General features: G+C 44.2%; 1 protein-coding gene across 2 annotated transcripts in view; it reads right to left on the reverse strand.

Moving 5' to 3' along the window:
• Positions 1-13,525: 13,525 nt before the first annotated feature.
• Positions 13,526-25,166, reverse strand: part of LOC143964469 (START domain-containing protein 10-like) — a 204,790-nt gene continuing 193,149 nt past the window's right edge. For both annotated transcript variants that reach the window (XM_077474244.1, XM_077474245.1), the window contains exon 6: positions 13,526-15,813. In XM_077474244.1, coding sequence (XP_077330370.1) covers positions 15,583-15,813 — 231 coding nt within the window. In that variant the 3' untranslated portion in view covers positions 13,526-15,582. The remainder of the gene's footprint in view (positions 15,814-25,166) is intronic.

A 25,166-nucleotide genomic window follows, 5' to 3' on the forward strand; every position in this document is an offset into this window, starting at 1 on the left:
CTGAAAATGCACTAAAAAATGCATAGGTGGGAACCAGGCCTAAAACACACTGATATTGATAATAAAATTATTTTTTTAGATCCTATATAAAATATACTGACCCTGACTTTGCCCTTTGACCCCAACTCTAATGCCGTGTACACACAACCGGACTTTCCATCAGAATAAACTCTGACCGTCTTCGTGACGGAGTTCCGACTGAACGGACTTGCCCACACACGATCACACCAAAGTCCGTTTGTTTCTAACGCGATGACGTACAACGGTATTAGAAAAGGAAGTTCAATAGCCAGTAGCCAATAGCTGCCCTTTGCGTCGTATTTGGTCCGGACCAGCATATAGACGAATGGTTTTCCCGATAGAAATTGATTCTGTCTGAAAGATTTAAAGCATGTTCTATTTCTAGGTCCGTCTGAATTTTTGAAGAAAAAAGTCAGATGAAGCCCATACATGATTGGAATATTCGACGGAATGATTCCATCTGACCTTTTCTGCCGGAAAGTCCGGTCATGTGTACGCAGCATTCCGTATTTATCAGCGTATAACACACACTTTTTCCCCCTAATATCGGGGAAAATCGGGGGTGCGTGTTATACGCCAATCCCCCGCTGTTTGTAAGCCTTTCTGCCATTCTCGGTGGCTTTCGGGTATTTTCGGCCACACTCAGCCATTCTTGGCTAGCTTCGGTCGTTCTCGGCTATTTTTGGACGCACTTGGCTGTTCTCGGCGGCTTTCGGAAAGCCGTAAGCCGCCGAGAATGGCCGAGTGTGGCTGAAAGTACCCGAAAGCGGCAGAGAAGGCTGCAAATGACTGACAGGGCTGCAATGGAAGGCTGCAAATGCCACTGACAAGGCTGCATTGATGGGCATTTAAATGTAAGTTTTTTTCCTTAAACTTCCCTCCTAAAAGTTTTTTTCTATTACATTCCCTCCTAAACTTGGGGTACATGTTATACGGCGATAAATACGGTAACTCTGATACTGACCTAGATCGATCTTTGTTCTAGTTATTTTTTTCTTTGTTTTTTACTTTTTATTCATTATTATTATTTTTTTTTACACAATTTTGTTTATTTACATCTTTCTCCCCTGCAAGGAGAGAATGATACAATGTATATTTCGCTTCATTCAGAAAACTGATCACTGTGATAGCCTCAGATCAGATGACTGGGAACCGGAGTCCCGATCGTTAGTACAAGACCTGGGGCTCTCTGTGAGAGCCCAGTCTCTGTGCTGGTAGCACGCGGGCACAAAGATAGGTATGCATAGGTATGCCTCACAGATAAAGACCCATTTCTGTGAGGCCGCATATATGCAGTTGCGGGAAGGGGTTAAGGATAAGGTAGAGATAAAGGCAATTTTTTTTCTTTTGGATATAGTATTGGAGGGTTATAACCCATGTCATATTTTTTCCATTTGTGTTTCATAGCCAAAACAGAAAATGAGAAGAAATCCCTGCAAAGTAAGGAAATTCCTTGGGGACCTCCAGGTCACCAGCACTAGTGTCCCATTGGAAGATGTCCCCTCTATTTCTGTCCTGACATATAGAGAGGGTGAATCTTCCTAATGGAGGCACTGACAGCAGTAAAAAGTTGAGAGGTGTCCTAATCCCTCTCTGCCCTATCCAAAATTTAAAAAAAGTTATACTTTAAAGCATTTTTGTTACTTTGTGGAACACAGAATTTTGCCATCATGAAAACGTTAACTTGTTGCTATGGCTAGAGCTCTGCTTCCCCCTGTCTGCAATGCATCGTACATATCTCTGCCATGTGTAAAAAGCTGAAATGTGGCATTTTACAAAAAAGGGAATTCCCCAAACTCTCTTGAATTTAGTTATTGTGAACAGACAATTGTCCTTGTGAGCAATGCTGTGTATTCTCCTGGATCTAAACAAAGGAAAATGAAATTTGTTGCAGGTTCTTTGTTTGCTAGCACGCTCGACTACTGGTTTGCAGCTGTTCACTTATCTCTGAGTGAACAGAACTTCCCATTTCCTGGACCATACAGTCTCCGGAAGATAGACGTCAAGACTCAATCAGTTGGCAGGAAGTCAGTGTGCTTTACTGTTGAGTCAGAATCCATCCAAAAGATTTATAAAATCTGCTCATTGTTTGGTAGTGGGCTTTGTGGTCTTATTATGTGAGGTCACATACAGAATATTCCTTCATAGAAAATGTATAGATACAAAGAATTCATTTTCCATTCATTGAATGCCAAGTGTTATATTAGATTTTATTTGTCTGCGTTAAAATGGAACTGGCAGCAAAGAAAGATCTTTTCCAGCAGCTGCTGCTTATTGGCTGCTAATGATATTACTGCAGGTATGGATGTGGGTCCATCAATGGATGCAGCATTTTACATATGGTGCATTCGCAGCAGTGTCTTGTAGGCATGTGTAGGTTCTCTTCCAACATGTAGGCGACACTGTACCATTGTATGCTCACATCAGCCCCTTGTAGGAAAGTTTAGGTTTTCTTCCATCCTTTAGGTGGCACTGTACCACTTTTAATAGTGGAGAGGGGTCTAATAAGGAAAATGGCCCCTTAGGGTGGCGGTTAGTATATTTGAGAAGCAATTTTATCTGACCGGACCCTGCAAGACTTCAGTCGGCCATCTTGACTGGGAACCTTAGGGTCTCCTGCATCATTTGGACAGGCCTGCAGCAAGTTGTATGTCAGAGTTTATGGCAGGTATTCACCAAATAGGCAAAGAGATTAGCGCAGGGAAAGGTTTGACGAGTAGGGCGCTACTGAACAAACTCCTTGAGGGTGCTTTGAGCTCTGCAGCGAAACTTATCAGCTTTATATTTGCTGCCACGCAGCATTAGATGGCCAGCTCCTGAATATTACCCATAGTAAATGTCACAGAAGTTCATGCATGAATGAATGGAACTATGTTAAATGAAAATTTGGCCGCAATCGCTTTAGAAACTCTGAATTTCAAACACTCAATCCCTGAGCCTTTAAACCATTGGTGCCTTCCTGCAAACCCATAGGTGGTGAGGAAACTCCCTCTATCCACTACCCATTTCCTCCCCTTCCATCCCCCATCTTCTTTCTCCAGCCTTTCTTCCTTTCCTTCTTATTCCTTTTCTTTCACCCCCTTTTTCCCCATAACCTTAGTTTTGCACAGACAATTTGTTGGGGGCAGTGGCTGGTGTTGGTGCTTCAATCATCCTGGCACTATGGTTGATATGGTGTCATGATGATTGAAGCACATTGTTTCTATTATTACATTGTAATATAAAATTACAACTCACCATAATGCAGAATCAGTGGGAGCCCTGAGTGTGTCACTTGCCACGCCACCTGCCACCAGATGAGGAATATCACCTGCCAAGCTGCCTGGCACCAGATGAGGAATGTCACCTGCCACCAGATGAGGAATGTCACCTGCTATGCTGCTTGCCACCAGATGAGGAATGTCACCCGACTGCCACCAGAGTGCTGTCTGCCACAAAGAGTTAAATGCGGGGCAGGCAGTGACAGATGATGTCATCTCTCTGCTCCCCACCGTACCTCCAAAACTTAAGAGGCCTGCACTGTGAGGGCGGAAGAGCAATGATGTCATCTCTGCCCACCAACTCGCTTCTGATCCCCCCCGGCTTTCTCATCTGCCTGCCCGCCTTGCTCTCTCATGCTGCCCCCGGTAGTTGGGGACCCCTGCCCTAGAATGTGCATGCAAATTGGTTATGGTAGAGGACCAACTGTGAAAGACTGGCGAGCTTTCTTTTATTATTATTCTTTTTTATTTGTATCCGATTACTACAACTGATTTTCACAGTGGAGTAATTTCAAAGTGTCAATATGTCTAAAATAAAAAAAAAAGTGGGAAGTATAATTCTCCCACAAATACAGTGCTCAAACTTCAAATGAAATAATGTTGCAAAGCATAATACAAAATCGTAAAATAAAGTGCTACAAAATAAATAGTGTCGTCACTTGTGCCTCACCACAAATGTTCATAGATTAAATAAAACCAAGAGTCCCATTCACACTATTGTGATAAAAACATGAAAAAAATGTGAAAAAAAAAATTGGAATTTCAATAAAATCCAAAAAACTGTATAATTGAACTTAATTCCAAGAAACACCTGGTGAATCTTCAGCTAATAGCTTTATCCATTTTTAGGGGAATTTCACTGATCAAAAATATTTGCCTAGATTATTTACACTGTTATACAAGCTGTACTCTCAGAGCCCATTCACACAGGGGCAACACGACTTGTAGGCGACTTGATCAGGCTACTTGGACACGACTTGACAGCGGCGACTTGGGACGACTTCAAAACGACTTGTGATGACTTCAAGCGCGACTTGGGACGACTTACAAGTCGCCCCAGGCCAGGCGACTTTTGCCGCGGCCAAGCAGAGAATGAGCTCAAGGGGAAACTCCACGGCAAATTTCTGAAAAAAATTTGGCGTGGGTTCCCCCTCCGAGAGCATACCAGGCCCTTAGGTCTGGTATGGATTCCAAGGGGAACCCCCTACGCCGAAAAAACGGCGTGGGGGTCCCCCCCAGATCCACACCAGACCCTTATCCGAGCACGCTACCCGGCCGGCTAGGAAAGGGGGTGGGGACGAGCGGGCGGCCCCCCCCCTCCTGAGCCGTACCAGGCCGCGTGCCCTCAACATGGGGGGGTGCCTTGGGGGAGGGGGGCGTGCGGCCCCCCACCCCAAAGCACCTTGTCCCCATGTTGATGAGGACAAGGGCCTCTTCCCGACAACCCTGGCCGTTGGTTGTCGGGGTCTGCGGGCGGGGGGCTTATCGGAATCCGGGAGCCCCCTTTAATAAGGGGGCCCCCGGATACCGGCCCCCCACCCTATGTGAATGAGTATGGGGTACAATGTACCCCTACCCATTCACCTGTGAAATAAAGTACAATAAAACACACAACACAGAGAAAAAGTATTTTATTGCACAGCCGGGGGTCTTCCGTCTTCGGGGGTCTTCTCGCCGGACTCCTCCGCTATGTGTGTGTAGCTCTTTTGCCAGCGGAGGAGTCCGGCTTTCTTCCTCCCCGCCGCCGGCCTCTTCTCCCGACTTCGGGGGTCTTGTCCCCCTCTTCGGTTCTTCTGCCGGGCCACCGCGCCTGGTCCGGTGGCCCGGTCTTCTGTCGCCGTCTTCCGTTCTTCTGTCGCCGCCTTCGGTTCTTCTGCCGGGCCACCGCGCCTTCTTATAGCTCTTTTACAGGCGGTGGCCCGGTCTTCCGTCGCCGCCGCCGCCGCCGCCGCCGCCTTCCGTTCTTCTCCTTCTTCTTCTCCTGGAGATGTTGACTCGACGAGCTCTCCGGCCACAATGCCAGGGACGCGCTCCGCTGCCTCTTATATAGGGACAATGGGGCGGTGTCACATGGGTTGATGTCACATGGGTTGGTCACATGGGTTGATGTCACATGGTGACCCCGCCCCCTTACCATGTGACATCAACCCATGTGACCAACCCATGTGACATCAACCCATGTGACACCGCCCCATTGTCCCTATATAAGAGGCAGCGGAGCGCGTCCCTGGCATTGTGGCCGGAGAGCTCGTCGAGTCAACATCTCCAGGAGAAGAAGAAGGAGAAGAACGGAAGGCGGCGGCGGCGGCGGCGGCGGCGGCGACGGCGACGGAAGACCGGGCCACCGCCTGTAAAAGAGCTATAAGAAGGCGCGGTGGCCCGGCAGAAGAACCGAAGGCGGCGACAGAAGAACGGAAGACGGCGACAGAAGACCGGGCCACCGGACCAGGCGCGGTGGCCCGGCAGAAGAACCGAAGAGGGGGACAAGACCCCCGAAGTCGGGAGAAGAGGCCGGCGGCGGGGAGGAAGAAAGCCGGACTCCTCCGCTGGCAAAAGAGCTACACACACATAGCGGAGGAGTCCGGCGAGAAGACCCCCGAAGACGGAAGACCCCCGGCTGTGCAATAAAATACTTTTTCTCTGTGTTGTGTGTTTTATTGTACTTTATTTCACAGGTGAATGGGTAGGGGTACATTGTACCCCATACTCATTCACATAGGGTGGGGGGCCGGTATCCGGGGGCCCCCTTATTAAAGGGGGCTCCCGGATTCCGATAAGCCCCCCGCCCGCAGACCCCGACAACCAACGGCCAGGGTTGTCGGGAAGAGGCCCTTGTCCTCATCAACATGGGGACAAGGTGCTTTGGGGTGGGGGGGCCGCACGCCCCCCCCTCCCCCAAGGCACCCCCCCATGTTGAGGGCACGCGGCCTGGTACGGCTCAGGAGGGGGGGGGCCGCCCGCTCGTCCCCACCCCCTTTCCTGGCCGGCCGGGTAGCGTGCTCGGATAAGGGTCTGGTGTGGATCTGGGGGGGACCCCCACGCCGTTTTTTCGGCGTAGGGGGTTCCCCTTGGAATCCATACCAGACCTAAGGGCCTGGTATGCTCTCGGAGGGGGAACCCACGCCAAATTTTTTTCAGAAATTTGCCGTGGAGTTCCCTCTTGAGAGCTGATAATTCTGTCAAAGTCGCCTCCGTATAGACAGAGATCCGACTTGGAGGCGACCTCCATTGAAATCAATGGGTACCGGTCGCCTACAAGTCGGATAGAAGTAGTACAGGAACCTTTTTTGAAGTCGGAGCGACTTCAGTAGTGTGCATTAACACGGCTCTCATTCACTTACATTGATTTTTAAATGTTGTCCGACCTGAGGCGACCTGAGGCGACTAGGGGCGACCTGAAGTCGGATCAGGAGTTGCCCCTGTGTGAATGGGCTCTCACTACTTTACATTGTAGCAAAGTGTAATTTCTTCAGTGTTGACACATGAAAAGATATAATAAAGTATTTACAAAAATGTGAGAGATTAGTCTTGATCCTGAGGATCACAGCTTTTCTGTTTCATAAATGGACCCTAGAGTTCCTTCCAACTTGGCTCATAGGAAGTAGGTGCCAAGTAAGGGGTGGCGCACCTAATGGATATTAATTGAACAAGATGAGCAAAACAGAACAACTGCAGGACACTTTTGCAGAATCTGTCTGTATGAATTCCAGGGATTGTGTCATTGGTATATGCATTCTGTGTACGATATAATAATGTAAAGTCCATTTTTTATCATTGTACTGCAGTGAAGTCTAGAAAAATGCTGTATGTAGGGTTTTTGGGTGCAGTGGTGCATATTTTGCAAGTCATTTAGTATTAAATAGAGAGTTTCCATAATGCAAATGCATGCTGCTATTTACAATCTCTTGCTTCAATGCGTTTGTTAAAGGATATGTTCATCGTTCGCAACATGCTACACCCATATTTAGGGTGCAACATATAGCATGTTACTAACTGGGCAGCCCCCTTTCCCAAAGTTCCTGTTGTGACAGTGGGCCGGAGATCTTCTCTCGGCACCCGCTGTCAAAACAAAAAAAATGCGGCCGTGCAGGGCTCCAGAGAACTACAAATACCATTAGTAATTGCGGCTTATGGCTTGTCGTTCCCAATGAATTACCAGAGTGCTGATGGGCACTCTAGGTAGTTCATGGATCCTGTCATTTAGTAACTGCCTGCCCGTATGAGGTACAGGCAGACAGCTATGCTGACAGTCCGCAGGAGCCTGAGATTGCATCCATGATCAGCAGATGCTTTATAGGCTCCAAAAAAAAAAAAAAAAAAAGTTTACCTGCAAAAGGTGAACTTATGCTTCAAAAATGCATGTGAAAACAAATTTAGTATAGCATATTATAAAATGTTCCCAAGGCTAGGTTTAGGATGTGAAGTAAGATTACCGCTTCTTTTAAAAGTGATCTGCGGGCGGATCACTTTGAGGCAATTGACAGGCAGCGAGGAGATTTCATGTCACCTCCTCATTGGCCGTTTTAACCATGTAAAAACAACACTACTGTGCTGCAACTGCATGCATTCCACAAGGTTGCAGCACAGCATCATTGGCTTGAATGGGTTGCATTTGGCAGTGGCACCGCCTGTTGAATGCAACAGGAGGGATCAATTGTGCCTTAGCATGTAAACACCCCTAGCAGTAAAAGCACAACTGAGGTTTTTTTTTACCCCCTCCCCCCAACGGCAAGTCTAAACGAGTCCTAAATGTGACTCTACATTATTTAAAAATCTAGCCTCAAGGTTACATTCTGCTAAAACCTCTAATTTGCAGGGATTCCTAATATACATAGTATAATAGGGTCTCTGTACAGCTATGCTTCTTAGCTGTATATACTTGTTATGTTTAAACTTGTGCTTTTCCTATTTCATAAGGACTTCATATGCAAAAAAAAAAAAAAAAGGAGGGATGTAGTGACAGTTGCGGAAGCTGTCCTCTAAGGCCTCAAAAGGGAAGAAATGGACTATCTCGGCACCAACCACAGAGTTTGATTATGTTAAAATATTAGTTTATTACATATAAAATCATGTAAAGCATTAAAAATCAAAAAAATAAAAGGAAGATCAATATAGAAATTAAATACTTGTGGACTTCTAAACAGGTTACTGTCTAAAGAGTATGTTCACAGATTTATGCAATCCTCAATAGTCAATATTATTTATAGACTCAAGGAATTGCTATGGGGACCTCATGCACCCCAATTTATACCTAGGTGGTTGGGAACAAGCTATAACCTCTGAAGAGCACTTTTTTTTTTATCATATTTTACCATGGTACACATATATTGACAATTTGTTTATAGTGTGGATGGGCACTAGGGGCTTGATCCTGGAGTTTATCCATTCACTCAATGTCAATGAATTTATTTGAACTTCACTTTCAGTTTTGATGATAGGCAGATCCCATTTTTGGATCTGACTATTGTCAAACATACTGATGGAACCATTGGAACTGATCTCTATCGCAAACCCACGGCTGGAAACACCTTCCTGCATGCCTCTAGTGCCCATCCACAATCTTTGATATGTAGTATACCGTATGCACATTTTTTGCATCTGCGGAGGAACTGTACGATGGAATCAGATTTTAGAATACAAGCCAATGAACCGCGGGAGCGCTTTCTCGCAAGGGAATACCCTTGCACTAATTTAAGGAAGGCTTTCAATCAAGCCTTAGCACGTACTAGAAATTTGCTGCTCTATCATACCCCCAAACCACAACAAGCTGATACCAAATTCATTACAAGATATTCTGCTCATGACCAGTAGTTGAGGGAGATTGTGTCCAAACATTGGCACCTCCTCACTAACCACCATGTGCTTAACAGACATGCAAGATCTACTCCCAAACTTGTGTCCTGGAGAGCCTCCTCTCTTAGAGACCGCCTCACTAGCAGCCATTGTAGGACCCCTCGACAACCCATGGTCGGACCACTCGGTACCTTCCAGTGTGGCCAATGTCCCCGCTGCCCATGGATTTTTGAGGGTACTAAATACTTGTCGCCCAATGGGGAAACCTTGGTTTCTTGCACTCCCTCACATTGTGGTACAATGGGGGCGATTTACTTGATGACCTGTAAATGTAATGCGTTTTACGTGGGCAAAACTATCGGCAAACTTTGCCAAAGGATAGGAGACCACTTATATTACTCTGGCAACAGTAGGCCGTCATATTGGTTTGCACAACAAATTTGACTTAATGGCAGTGAGGTTTTTCATCTTAGAGGTTGTTCAAGCCCAAGAGGGGGAGACTGGGATAGGATTATATTGCAAATGGTGTAGATTGAAAATCTCAGTGCAACCATTCCCCCAGGTTTAAACAAAACCATCTAATAAACATTTTCTATGAGGCCCCCCGCATAACCCCCCTTTCTTTCCCCCTACCCTTCCCCTTTTTTCCCCTCTCTTCCCCATTAAACCCCCCCCCCCCCTCATCTCCGAGTTTGGTGCATTTGATGCCCCTTTGGTCCCCTGTCCCTAGATGCCATAGGCGGCTAGTTGTCTGATGGGTGTCCAGTTGCTGATTTACAACCTATAATAATTATATATATATATATATACACACATATACATACATATATATATATATATATATATATATATATATATATACACACACACACATACCCAGATTAATTACCCTCTGCCCAAATCCCCCATGTCCGCCTTGGGGGGAGCCATTGGTGGCTGATGTATCTGCATTGTCAGAGTCATTGGTAAGCAGTTATGCCCGTTTTATTGGTTTTGCTGGTTTTCTGCACTCATGGCATATGTGGTCTGATGTACTATATGAGATGTTTATATTTTGTATGACTGTTTGACCTAATACTGCTTACTGTATAGATTTATCCTCCTGAAGAAGCAGTCATTTGAATGCAAAACTGTCAAGGATCGCATAAATCTGTGAACAAACTCTTTAACCAGCGTCCTGTTTGGAAGTCTACAAGTATTTCATTGCTGTATTGATTTTCCTTCGTTGTTTTGATATTTAATGTTGTGATACATGTTTTGATATGTAATTAATGTCTATTTTAACATAATCAAACTCTGGTTGGTGCCGAGATTGTCCATTTCTTCTCTTTGAGGCATTCAAGGACAGCTTCAGCAACTGTCCCTACATAAACTGTCCCCTTGCATATAATTGTTCTAGATGATGGTACCCTTGATTTCTAATTTTACTCTTTGGTAAATCCAGGGGCTAATCTATTATACTCATAAGGACTTTACTTCACTATCCTGAATCACATGCATTTTCCAGGTCAGCCACTCAATATACTGATGCCCTTGAGTCAGGATAAAAACTAGGCAACCACCATTTTCAGAAGGAACAAAATAATGGCAGCTTTGAAACACTTTGAGGTACAACATACTGCAATAAAATGTGTTTTTTCTTTAAGCTGCCTTTTAGTGCTCCCCCCCTCAGATCTGTTCTGGGGACTGTCTGAAACTTTCCATACACAAGAGCATGTCTCCCAGTTTGGTTGAAGTAAAGTTGGCCATAGTAGAATTGTTAGTGATGTCAAATAGATGTTTGTTTTCAACTGTAACGGCAAGGAATAGTGAAGGAGCAGGATAAAACTTCTCTTGCATGAACACATTTTTAACAGAGTGTGTGGTTTTCTTTAACCACTTACAGACCGGACCATTTTGCTGGTCAAAGACCAGACCACTTTTTGCTATTCGGAACTGCGTCGCTTTAACTGATAATTGCGCGGTCGTGCGACGTGGCTCCCTCATTTTTTTCCCACAAATAGATTTTTTTGGTGGTATTTGATCACCCCTGCGGTTTTTATTTTTTGCGCTATAAACAAAAATAGAGCGACAATTTTGAAAAAAAAACTAATTTTTTACTTTGTTATAATAAATATCCCCCAAAAAAATATATATAAAAAAACTTTTTTTTCCCTCAGTTTAGGCCGATACGTATTCTTCTACATATTTTTGGTAAAAAAAAAAAAAAAAAAAAAAATTGTTAATAAGCGATTATTGATTGGTTTGCGCCAAAGCTATAGCATTTACAAAATAGGGATAGTTTTATGGCATTTTTATGAATTTTTTATTATTTTTTTTTTATTAGTAATGGCAATCAGTGATTTTTATTGTGACTGCGACATTATGGCGGACACATCGGACATTTTTTTTTTACACATTTTTGGGACCATTGTCATTTATACAGCAATTATATGCTATATAAATGCAGGGATTCCCGTGTAAATGACACTGGCAGTGAAGGGGTTAACCAGTGGGTGGCAGTGTAGGGGTCAAGTGTTCCTAGGGGTGTGTTACTAACTGTGGGGGCTGGGCTTTCATTTAGTCAACACTGATCTCTGCTCCAATCACATGGAGCAGAGATCAGCGTCACTAGTTGCTAGGCAGAATGGGGAAATGCTGTTTACAATGGCATTTCTCCATTCAGCCACCCCTTGAGACAATCACGGGTATGCCCGCGGCGATCAAGCCCGCGGGACCCGCGACCGGACTCACGGGGTCCCGACCGGCACGCAAGCGCACCGCCGGCAGTGTGCTCGCGATGGCAGGGCGGCATTAAGGATTGACCGTACCTGTACGCCAATATGCCTGCCCGTGCCATTCTGCCGACATACATCGGCGTGCGCTGGTTGGGAACCGCTTAAGGAAAGTCTTACTAGGTCACCTTCACACATAGCTAGTGCTTGATGGAATTTCTCCGTAATTCTCCAGTGCTTTAGTACATCTGTTCCTACTGCAAGATGGGAGACTGCAGAGACTTGAGGTCAATATTATAACCATGAAGGATGTACAGTATATGTGTCCTTGCATATCGTGATCTTCTCAGTGTGCATATGAAGCTGCAGCAAGTTCAATAGAGTCCACCTAGTATCTTGGCTAATTGATGTCGAGCATCAGATAGCCCTTTCCTCCCTAGCCTTACTATTCCTGGACTGCCTCTTTCATTCACTGGATTTTAGTGCTTTCAATCATGGTGGCTCAGCATCACATGTGGGTTTTGCCTAGGGCAGTCTGCAGGCAATTGCAGTTTGCCTAGGAATACCCACTTCTGAGCTGATAGCTTTCCATCAAGGCATTGGGATACTTGCAAAAGTCCCCTCAAGAGCCAGCCTATTGCTTGCACCAGGTCTGAGGGAACTTGAAAGGCCTACTGAGGCAGGGTTTTGTGAGGTTTTCTGTGTACAACACCCTGCTGGCCTCTCCCACTAGTCACGATCTGCCTACATTGCATAAAGAGGCATGTCAGTGGGGCTTAACCAGGTTATTCCAAAGATGGAAGTAGTCAAATTTTAATGATCACAAAAGTAAGGTAGTTTACATAAATGATACCACATGTGTTGCGGGTGACGACAAAGTAATGTTTGTCAACAAGGCACTTTTTCAATAGCAATAGAATATGAGCTTACAGACCAAAGAATTCCTGCAGAGCGCTTTCCTTGGATGTGGTACGAGATCACTGGGTTGCCCTGAGATCTCTTGATGTTTACCCAGCTGATGCTGGGAGACAATTCCATAAAGCTGACAGAAGAGATACACGTTAAGGGGAAACCTACTTTTCCTTCCTGGTCAGGTACCTCTCCCACCCACTGCTCCTATCTCCCCAATAAGCAGGGCTCCCTCTGTGACCTGCTTCCACACTGCAAGCGCACTGTATGATGCAGAATCAGATTTTTAAGCACATCTGTGCCAAAGATTTCAACATCCAATAAGAGATGCCAGCCTTTCCAATATGGCTACCTGGAACACATAATAGGGGTCAGCCTAGTCTCCAGTGGTTTCCTTTCAGCCTGAAGAAGCAACAGTGCCACCTTCAGGTCAGAAGAAAATCTGCAGCCCAACACCTGCCTACAATTACCTAGTGATGTCAATAATATTAAAACAATGAAAACTGAAAGTCCTTATTTAAACATGTAATTAACATTTAGATAAAAGGGGGGAAATAAGGTACCAGGAAGGCAAAATATAAGCAGATTAAACTTTACCTCTAAAGACCAAACTAGCACAAACTGGCTTCACTCATTTTATTGCTCAAGAAAAAATATCATTTATAAGCACACACTTTCTTTTTAACAAAGATTATCAGACCACACTGCCATTCTCAAAACAAAAAGTCAATCCCAAGCAAACAATTTTTACCTATTAAACTTTTGAAATCTAAATGAAAGATCCCTAAATTAAACATGAAGGGGCGATTTGCTTGTTTAACAAAAAAAAAAAAAAAAAAAAAAAAAAGAAGAAGGACTCCTAGCTCGAAATGAAGGAACAAGCCTTAGTTAAATGTATGTGGAACCCACTCTCCAGGGTCAAGGTGCTTTAACAATTGTGGTTCTGCTAATAACTATGGGAGGAATTATATTGAGAAAAGGAGTCACCTCTATAAAGGTATAAGTATCAAGGCAGTCGCAGGCCTCTCCAAAGTCTATGAGACTGTTAACTTAGCCTCTTTGTAATAAAAAGTTTCTGACCCTTTAATCTGTTTACAGTGTATAAATGGATTAACCCACACATGCTGATTGGATATGCAGTCCCTTATAAAATATTAGAACATTAATTGGCTGTTAAGGAAAATTCCATCAAATTTTGTTCTCAGGGTGCTATTCATAGAACCATATAAACAAACATTCACTTTTTTGTTCTGGAGGAATAGAGTCTCACATTGCCATGCTCGAAATAGAAAGCTGATAAATATTCGTGCATAATGTGGATAAGGAAAATGGGGTTCAAATTTAAATACCTAGTTTCTTTGCAGTTTCTTTGCCTTTACCTTGTATACCTATACAAGGTAAAGAAACTGCATAAAAGGGCATGGTCATATAATAAATGTGCTCGCTTTGAAAGTGCATCTAAACCCCAAAACAAAAGGTTTTATATTACAGGTCAACAGCTCTTGGATGCAGTTTTTCTGTTGGTTCTCTTTTCAGGTTGTCCTCGCTTTGCTACTGCAGTGATCCAATTATACCACAATGATCGGACAGGTATTAAATATGCATCCAAGCTGGACCTTTGAAAAAGAGCCCAAACCTGGAATTTAGCTTTAATCTGCCTTTGTTAGACCCATTACATTGGGAATGATGGTTTTAGTAGTTTGCAAAAGGCAACATAGTTTTGCTTTCTGACTAGCTCACGGGAAGTGTCAAGGACCCCGCATTTCTTGCAAGATCAACAGGTATTTTCTGTGCTTGAGAAAAACGTCCCTAGCTTAAAAAAAAAAAGAAAACAAATGCAGCCAAAACACATCTAAGGACTGGTAAGCTGCAATGGTTTAATTTTTTTGTTTGTGGATTTAGATTCAATTGTAAATTCTGCAAGATGCATTACATGAGGGAAATTTGGGTATAACTCCAAATGGCTCTTCATTGTCACTATATCCTAAAGGTAACCTATCATAACTAGTATTAAGGCTTCCATGGATGACCTTATTCTAAAATTATAATTTATTGAAGCTAGAGGCAGTCAGGAAGCTAACCGACGCCCAATTAATATGCAGCAACTGTAAGGCATATTTGATCCAGGTCAACAACTTGCCAACTAAACTAGCATTTTTTTGGGTTGGCAAACAAAAGGCAGCCTAGGGATACCTCTATTGACAAGTGTCCTTTTAATTTCAACAGCCTGTCCCCAAGGGCTCTTTAAAAGTATTTACATACTCTTAAATTAAACTTTTCCAAATTTGAAGGCTGCCATTGTAGACTGCAACTGACAATTCCCTTGCTGTCTTGCTCACTTTGACTCAGTGACCCAAAAAGTGTACGCAAGGACTTTGGACTTTACATTGACTTTCTTGATGTGTATATATGTGTTCTTTATCGTTTATCATGGGTACATTGATCTTTTCTCACAGAGCTGCTGTTCAATACCATGATGCTTATGAGGGCAGCTGCACTCACAGTTGACTGATATAAATATATAGCAAATACTTTGGAAATAAAAGGTCCAGTTTTCAGGAATTTGCTGTAACAACCCTTACAGAAGTTCTTCCTAAATGTTTGCTCCTAGTCTGTCCACATTTTTATGTGTGAGCAGTCAGTTTGAAAAACAAATACATTAGGAAATTTATAAGAAAACATTATGTAGTTGGTGTCCATTAAGAGATTTCCTTTCAACAGGACTTTTTTAAATACACTGCAACTTGTTCCTGAGTTGTACAAAGTTTAAAAAAGATCATAAAATGGTAGAAAGGGATGGGGCGAGGGTTAACCGAGCAAATTGGTTGCGAATCTAATTTTGTAGATGGACAAAAGAAATTATATGAAGGATTAAAAACATCTATTTAAGAATCCTTTGAAAGCCCATCTTCATCATCACTAATGTGTGTTCTTTCTTCAGATACTCCACTTTCATCAATGTTTTCCAGCTCATCAGCCCTCTGGATTGCCAGGTCTTCCAAATTCACGGTTGGAAGGTTGTTCTGCTCTGGATATACCCATGGCTTAAAAAGTGGGTCATGTTTTCTCTTCCATTCAGGATACTTTAAACCAGCTTTATAGATCTTTTTCATTGCCTGTAGAATAAAGAATTTTAAACATTGTATCAGTTCAAGCAAACTTAGAATGACAGAGTTTGATCATGAAGTCATAATGTCTTATGTGCTTTGTTAGCGGTTTCAGAGAATTGAGGGCTTTTTCAGTAGGCATGAAAGCGCACATGTGCCCACACTGGGGACTGTATAACTAAAGGGCAGACTTTTTTAGATTTGAAAACAAATGGTGAGTGGTTAGAACCACCTTCATGTTTTTACTGGTGTCCAAGTCCCCGTTTGGAAGATTGAGGATCTAAATATTAGTCCTGTTCACAAATGTCAACGGGAATGAAAGGGAGGGTGAATTTCACAAATCAACAACTTCAGTTGTCACCAGAACAGGAATAGCGGGGAATTCTTCCAATACAGACGTTTGGTCCCGTGACAACTGTCTAATAGGGACTATTCCACACATTGAAAAGAAAAGTTATCCTCACTTACTGTTGAGCCTACAGGACAAGTGAAGAAAAAGCTCCTCAATTAAACACAGATGTAAGAACACCACTACTACTCGATCCAGAAAAATAAATAAAAATGTTGGCTTTAGATATACTATAGCTTGCTCCAATGCATGTGTACAACTTTACTATTGTTTTTAATAGTGCTTAATCACAAAGCACATAGAAAGGAGGGAACCTTGTCTAAAACATTAACATATTCTCATACGCCATCATTCGATAGAGTAGGAAATGGTTAGACACTATGCCAAGTTTTTATGGTTGTCTGTGTCCCTTCTGGAGGGATTCACCTTTCTATTTGTTCAAGTGTAGCACCTCTGCCCTGTGCTGGCTAAAGGGCTATGGCTGAGCGATAGCCAGATGAGCTGAACTCTATTTGTGTAGATTCTGGAGGATCTCCTTAAACCTGGTGGTTGATTGCACCTGCCTGTTGGTGTAAGATTGTTCTAGCAAATAGTAAGGGAGGATCAACTTCTGCTGTTAGGAAAATGTATGCAACCAAGCCAATCCCTGGGCGGCAAGCTCAGAAGGTATGGCTGGGGAGAGGTTAATATTTCAGGATCGTCTCAGAAACTCTCCCCCCCCCCTAGGGCTTACTCTGGGAGGCTTGTGTGTTAGGAAAGCTGCTACATGTACTAGAACCCAACACGTGTTCTGGGCTGGGGGCCTAAAGAAGGGTTACATGTTGAATCTAGGATGGAGAAGGGATCCCTCACTGAAAAAAGTGTTGCAGGGGAGTTGGGCAGAAACTGCCACCTTTACATCATGAGAAAGACCTACAGCTCTAGGTATTGAGGGTCAGGCACCATATAAGACTACAGAGAGACTGACTACTCCGAGTCACAGGTTTGGCTGTTCCCTCAATGTCAGTACTACTTTGTGGCTGTTGCTTAAAGGCTGGTTACCACTGGGAATTTAAAGAAGCTGTCTTCAGAGTGTTTTTTGTGCTTTGGGTATCCTGCACCCTAAACCCTCCTTCCTGCATTTGGTCTGAGTTTTGCAAAAAATTGTAAAAAGACCCCTAGACTGGAGCCTAAATTTTCAGTGAGCTACTGGGACTGGTAACAGAGTGGGCAGCCTCTGGACAGGTAGGGGGATCCAATTCCTTCCAAAGGCTCCTTTGTGAGTCTTCACTACAAAGATAAAAAACATTGAGAAAGAAAGTAAAGGGAAATCCTAAATTTTTGAGTTGTCACAAGACCAAGCGATGAGGGAGAGGCTTCTAACAGGGACAAATGCTCTGGTGACAAATGTCTAAGATGTTAATGCACCTCACTTTGGTGAAATGTCTCATCTCACATCCTGTTGTACCACTAAATGAAGGGGGGGGGGGGGGGGGTAAGGGCTTTTAAAACACTCTCTCTGACCTCTGTAGTTGCAGGCACTATGAAGAAATTTTTGAAAAAAAAAACTCAGACTCAGAAATTGAAAATAATTTCCCCTTATTTCCTTTGGACTTTGTTTCTAAAACTTTAGCTTCTCTTTACTGCAAACGGAAACCTGACTTTAGAGCCTCTGTTGTGATCTTTGAGGTTGAATTACGCCACAATATCCACAGCTACCGATGTTGTATAAAGAATTTTTACTGCTGGTAAAATCTGGATGAAACAGTTATCTAAATACAAGTAGGCATGTGTATTTATACTTGGTGTCATCTTTGGATTTGTTCTAGCTTGTGTACAGTAGTGAAACGCTTGCATTTTGCTACTGTGCAGGAGCTTCCTGTAATTAATACCAGTCACTGCTGCGCTCTCTCCTTGTGCATGGTAACTGGTCTTCTATCCACCAGTGTTTATTTTGTTAGCAAATTTCGATTTAGTTTTAGTCTTAGGACTAAAATGGCATTTTAGTTTTAGTGCTATTTTAGTCTTCTGCTATTGTTTTAGTCGTATTTAGTTGAATAAACTCTCCGGTATATTTTAGTCATCTAAAATCGAATGGGTGCAATTCAATTGTAATGCATTAGTTAACAATTCTCTACAATTTGCAAACTCATTGTATACTGCTGGAGTGAAAAATCTAAGGTTATTTATTATTACATTGAGGTATGAACATGCACTACAGACCAGTGTTAATTTTGAAGTCAAATTTCTATTTAGTTTTAGTCATATTTTAGTAATTTCAGTCGTTTTAGTTTTAGACGTATTTTAGTCAACTAAAATGTTTTAGTTGACGAAATTAATACTGGCATCAACCCCTATAGTTTTCTGTAGACCGCTTGTAGTAGGTCCCACAGCTCTGATTTTCATTGTATGGGTTGTGCCCACTTCACTCCTTATTTAAACCTATGTACTTCCTGATTCTTTTAGATATATCTGTATATACACTGAAGTCTGTTTTACGCATTGTGCGAGCATACAATTTGAGTTAGAGTATTTTTATCTTCTTGCATTAAAATAGAGAAGATTTCCCTTGGTCAGTGCAATCACTAATATCCCTGCTTAACAACCATTGAGATAAGATTTCAGCCACATAGGGAGTGCATTATTTTCCCTGAGCTAATTGAAAATTTTACATTGTGGAAAGGATCAGGAAAAGCATAAAAACAGTGTAGCACAGCAAAACAAATTAGATTCTGCATGTAGTTTTTTTTTTTTTTTTTTTTAAATAAGTGGACCTTACATTAAAACATATTCTTTTCAAGTCTCTTCCCCTACTTGAATGTTTTTGAGAAAGTGCAGTACTTTTTTGTACTGCAAGGCAGAACTTCCTACTTTCTTGCCTAAGCCCCCACCACCTCCTGGGATTGCCACATGTGTCCCAGATGGCAGTGTTTTACGGATGGTGCATGCACACCACAAGATTCAGATTTACACGCCATCCTTAAGCCTGCTATAGACTGTTCGGTTCTTGACTGGTTCCCAGTTCAGCAGGGTTCTGGTCGAGATTCGAACCATGTATGGGCAGGCTAAATGTACCCAAGTTGATGGAGCGATCAACTTGGGTACAACTAGCCAACAGATTTTACATACGATTATTGCTAGTGGCTGTTATAGTCACTAGCAAATGTAGCATCCTGAAGTTTAGGCAGGGTTGCTATTAAATTTAGCTGCCAGGCGATAGTTGCCTTGGCCACTTGTTAAGAGATCAAATGATTTGCCCCTAATTCTGGAATTGCTACACTTTTTTCATCTGTCACCAGGTGGCATTGTAGCTAGTGATTAGGTAAGAAAAAGGCATAACAAGGACGTATTAGGAATAAATGGGGTGTCTCAGCCAATGTGCAGGGATTTCCTTGGGTCCCTTGGCCTGGTGGGAGAGCCTATTTATTTGGGTGGAGTCAGGTGATCGGGGTTCTGTGCCACCTGGATGGCTGTCTGGGTGGACGTGTGTCATGCTGTCCTGGGCTGCTAGGCTGTAAGAGTCCTACTCCAGGGACATCTGGCTGCTGAGGGCCGATCCAGAAGAAGGAGAGCAGTATAGGGTTGGGACTGCGGGCTTGTAGTCCAACCAGAAGTAACAGTTCTGCCGGCTGGGGAACCAGTTGTGGTCAGAGGTAAAGGGCAAGCTGTCACCACTAAGGGACCATCCACCTTGTTACCGGAGACCACTGAGTTAGTCAAGGCCAGTACCAGAGCAGACTTCTCACCAGCCGGGAACGGCGAAGTGGGAAAACGTCAGCAAATGCCAAACCAGGCACCCTGCGTGACAGCAGAGGTGACGCTTGCGAAGCATCAGTGAGTGCCAAGCCAGGGACCTAGCCTGTCAGCAGGGGTGACTTTTGAAGAGTATCTGAGTGCCAAGCCAGGGACCCACACTTGAGGAAGATACCAAGTGACAACAGTGGAAGAGCTCAGGGGATCCAGTGGTTATTGGATCTGAAGCATGAGAGAGACTGGGAGCTCACAGAGTGAAGACCCACAATGAGTAGGGGTGAGCTCGATGTTTGTGTCGAACATCAGTTTAACTCGATCAGTGTTCGCCCGATCACAGAACAGCAAATATGGGGCGTGCAAGGGAAATTCAAGCACCGATCACCCCATAATGCACTCCGATCTAGCAGTGCATTGCTGTAAGATTGGCCAAAGCATGCACCTGACCTGCATGCTTTGGCCAATCACAGCACACTCTGCTGAGAAAGGGTGCCTTTGGCCAATCATGGCTCAGGGAGACCAAGTCCACGGCCCACACTATACAAGGCTGCTTACACTGCCGCTGTGTGTAGTGTTGTTGGCGTGGACAGAGAGATTAAGCAGGTTATTCAGTTAGTGGCAGTGTGTGTATATATGTCAGTCTAGTATATATTTATATACTCTGCATTTAGCTATAGATTCAGTGTTTACTCGATTTTCAGTCAGTGCAGGCAGTGTATTAATACAGTACACCCCTCACATTTTTGTAAATATTTTATTATATCTTTTCATCTGACAACACTGAAGTAATTACACTTTGCTACAATGTAAAGTAGCAAGTGCATAGCCCTGTCATTTGTTGTACCCTCAAAATAACACACACACCATTAACGTCTAAACTGCTGGCAACAAAAGTGAGTACACCCCTAAGTGAAAATGCCCAAATTGGCAATATTTTGTGTGGCTACCATTTTTTCATCATTGCCTTAAACCTCTTGGACATGGAGTTCAGCAGAGCTTCACAGGTTGCCACTAGAGTCTTCTTCCACTACTCCATGATGACATCACGGAGCTGGTGGATGTTAGAGACCTTGCGCTCCTCCACCTTCCGTTTGAGAATGCCCCATAGATGCTCAATAGGGTTTAGGTCTCGAAACATGCTTGGCCAGTCCATCACCTTTACCCTTGGCTTCTTTATCAAGGCAGTGGTCGTCTTGAAAGTGTGTTTGGGATTGTTATTCTGGAATACTGCCCTGTGTCTCCGTCTCCAAAGGGAGGGGATCATTCTCTGCTCCAGAATGTCACAGTATATGTTGGCATTCATGGTTCCCTCAATGAACTGTAACTCCCCAGTGCCGGCAGCCCCAGATCATGACACTCCCACCACCATGCTTGTCCTTGTACGACTCACCTGGTTGCTGCCATACACACTTGACACCATCTGAACCAAATAAGTTTATCTTAGTCTCATCAGACCACAGGACATGGTTTCAGTAATCCATGACCTTAGTCTGCTTGTCTTCAGCAAACTGTTTGCAGGCTTTCTTATGCATCATCTTTAGAAGAGGCTTCCTTCTATGACGACAGCCATGCAGACAAATTTGATGCAGTGTGCGGGCGTATGGTCTGAGCACTAACAGACTGACCCCCCACCCCTTCAACCTCTGCAGAAATGCTGGCAGCATTCATATGTCTGTCTATTTCCCAAAGACAACTTCTGGATATTACTCTGAGCATGTGCACTCTACTTCTTTGGTCAACCATGGTGAGGCCTGTTCTGAGTGGAACCTGTCCTGTTAAAATGTTGTATGGCAACCGTACTGCAGCTCAGTTTCAGTGTCTTGGCAATCTTCTTATAGCCTAGGGCAGTGATGGCGAACCTTGGAACCCTAGATGTTTTGGAACTAAATTTCCCATGATACTCTGGCACTCTGCAGTGTAGTTGAGCATCATGGGAAATGTAGTTCCAAAACATCTGGGGTGCCAAGGTTCGCCATCACTGGCCTAGGGCATCTTTATGTAGAGAAACAATTCTTTTATGCAGATCCTCAGAGTTATTTGTTATTAGGGGCCATGTTGAACTACTTCCAGTGACCAGTATGAGAGAATGAGAGCGATAACACCAAATTTAACACACCTGCTCCTCATTCACACCCAAGACTTTGTAACACTAATGAGTCACATGACACTGGGGAGAGAAAATGGCTAATATGGCCAAATTTGGACATTCACTTAGGAGTGTACTCACTTTGGTTGCCAGCGGTTTAGACATTAAAGGCTGTCTGTTGAGTTATTTTGAGGGGACAGCAAATTTACACTGTTATACAAGCCGCACACTCACTAATGTGTAATTTATTCAGTGTTATCACCTGAAAATATTTAATAAACTATTTACAAAAATGTGAGGGGTGTACTCACTTTTGTGAGATACTAATATATATATTATATATAAAAAAAATACACATATAATATACACATACACACACACACACACACACACACACACACACACACACACACACTCTGAACCCAGTTTAACCTATATCTACAGTGCATTCGGTGGTGTACTGTTTCTAATACACTTCAGGTGGTGTACATAGTATCTAATACAATGTGTACAGTTTATACTATACTTCTGGTGTTGTACACAATATACAATACAGTGCAGCCATTGTACAGTTTTTAATACAGTGCAGGTGGTGTACATAGTATCTAATGCAGTGAGTACAGTTTCTATTACTTTTCTGGTGGTGTACACAGCATCTACTACAGTGTAGTGTGGTGTTACAAAACAAAAAATACATCATGTCCGGAAGGCCACCAAGGAGAGGCAGATGCTCACAGGCCACTAAAAGAGGGCAATTGGCCTCTGTGTCTACAGTCAACAGTAGTAGTCGTGGACAAGGTGCAGTCTATGCAGGTGGCTGTGGGGCACGCTTGTCCTTTTTTACTGCTGCTGGCTGTGTTATTGAACCACAGCATGAGGAAGAGTTGGTGGAGTGGATAACAAAGCTCTCCTCATCCTCTGTCACCCAGGCTCAGACTGGTTTGCCTTCCAACGCAGCTGCCAAAGCGGCCTATTCCACTGGATCCTTGTCCACAGTCCTGCCCCACCATCATGCATGGAGTTGTCCCAAGAATTCGAGCACAGTGTCGGGTACATGCTGCTGGAGGATGCGCAGCAATTTGAAGGCTCCGATGTTGGTTCCCAGGTTGAGGAAGGGAGTAACGTGAGCCTAGAGAGAGGGGGTGCCCAAGAAGGACAAGAAACTGGCAATCATATTCCCGCAGCTGCAGCATACTGCCAAGTTTGCTCCAGTGAGAGGAGGGAGGGGATGATGAGGTCACTGACTGTAGTTTGGTGCCTGAGAGAAGAGGAGGAGGAGGTGAAGGCACAACTCCAAACAAGGTAATATGTCCTCTAGGGGGCAGCTTAAGGGCAACCATCCTATTACATCACACTGCCGACTCCCCGCTGACTTTTAAAAGTTCCCCTTGGTGTGGCCCTTTTTCGACATGTGTTCAGCAGATCGCATCATTGCTGTTTGCAACCTATGTCTGAAGCAGATCAAGCAAGGCCAGAACAGCAGCCGCTTGGGCACTAGATGCTTGACCAGACATGTGATGACCTGTCATGCAGTCCATTGGCAACAGCACTTGAAAGACCCACAAAGAAAAAGTTGGACTTCTCCTTGCTCCTCATCTGGGATCTCCAACTCCACTATACCTCCAGTCCTCTCAAAAACCTGAACGGAGAGGAATGAAGGTATAGCAATAGGTGCCCCAAATACTTGCAGCCAATCTGCTAGTAGTACACCACCAATTAATTTTGTCAGACGAATTTCCCTACCCTAGTTGCTGAACCATAAAAATAAATTCAGTCCCAGCCATCCACATGCTCAGCATCTAAATGCTAACTTGGCCAAATTGCTAGCACTGCAACTGCTGTATTTTTAGCTGATAGGCTCTGCCCCCTTTTGTGAATTTGTGGAATGTGCTGTACCTCAGTGGCAGGTTCATTTCTTTTCACGGAAGGCCATTCCAGCTCTCTACCGGCATGAGGAAAGCTATATTTTGGCCTCGTTGGATAGAGCGGTCAGCAGTAAGGTGCATATTACCGCTGACTCATGGTCTAGCAGGCATGGGCAGGGACGTTGCCTTTCTTTCACAGTGCGTTGGGCAACTCTGCAGGACAGGGTTCAGTGTTTGAGCTTGTTCCGCCACCATACCTCCAAAATGCTAGTGGCGATTCTGCCACAGCTCTCTCCTCCACCCCTCCTCCTCCTCCTCTTCTTCCTCTACGGCCTCTTCTGCAGATTTGTCCTCTGAACCAGCGGGTCTCTGTAAGCGTTTAATGGGGCTATGCAAGCAGTCAGGCTAAAAGATGCCATGCAGTGCATGAGTTGGTCTGCCTAGTGGACAGGAGTTACACTGGGGCAGAGATTCTGTCAGTTCTGCAGGGGCAGGCTCAGAGGTGGTTGACGCCATGCCAGCTTCAGCCAGGAATGGTTGTATGCAACAATGGCACCAACCTTCTTGGCTCCGCCCTCCGACAGGGACACTTGACCCATGTTTGCCACATATCCTGAATTTGGTGGTGCAGTGGTTCTTGAGCAGGTACCCAGGCTTACAGGATCTCCTGAGGCAGGCCAGATAAGTCTGTGGTCATTTCCACCGGTCATACAATGCTAGTGCTCGGCTGGCTGACATTCAAAGGGAATGCAACCTGCCCACCACCGCCTCATTTGTGACATGCCCACCATGTGGAACTCAACATTGGCAATGCTGCAGCAGCTACATACACAGCAGAGGGTCATCAATGAGTACCTGTGAGAGTATGGCACCAGGACAGGGGAGCTTGGCTTTTTGCCACGCCAGTAGCTACTGATCAAGGATGCATGCACTGTCCTGTCACCATTTGAGGAGGCCACAAGGATGGGGAGCAGCAACAATTCATGCATCAGTAACACTGTCCCTATAGTCTTCCTGTTGGAGCACACGCTACGTGGAATCATGGACAGGGCACTTGAGGCAGAACAGCGAGAGGAAGAGAAGCACTTCCTGTCCTCTCAATGCCCCCTTTATCCAGATAGCATTCCTGCGGGCCTGCCAAACACACAGGAGGAGGAGGAGGATTGTGTGAGCATGGATGTAGAGGATAACAGAGGAGGGAGTTAAGGACCATGTGATTTAGTGAACCAGAGGACTCAGAATCAAATGCCTCTGCAAACTTATGCTGCATGGCCTCCCTGATTCTGCAAAGCCTGCAAAAGGACAAAGGGACCCTAGGATTTGTGGTATCAAG

The sequence above is a fragment of the Lithobates pipiens genome, unplaced genomic scaffold (assembly GCF_037356315.1).
Source record: "Lithobates pipiens isolate NorthernLeopardFrog02 unplaced genomic scaffold, aLitPip1_a1.2 Scaffold_8, whole genome shotgun sequence".
Taxonomy (NCBI): Eukaryota; Metazoa; Chordata; class Amphibia; order Anura; family Ranidae; genus Lithobates; species Lithobates pipiens.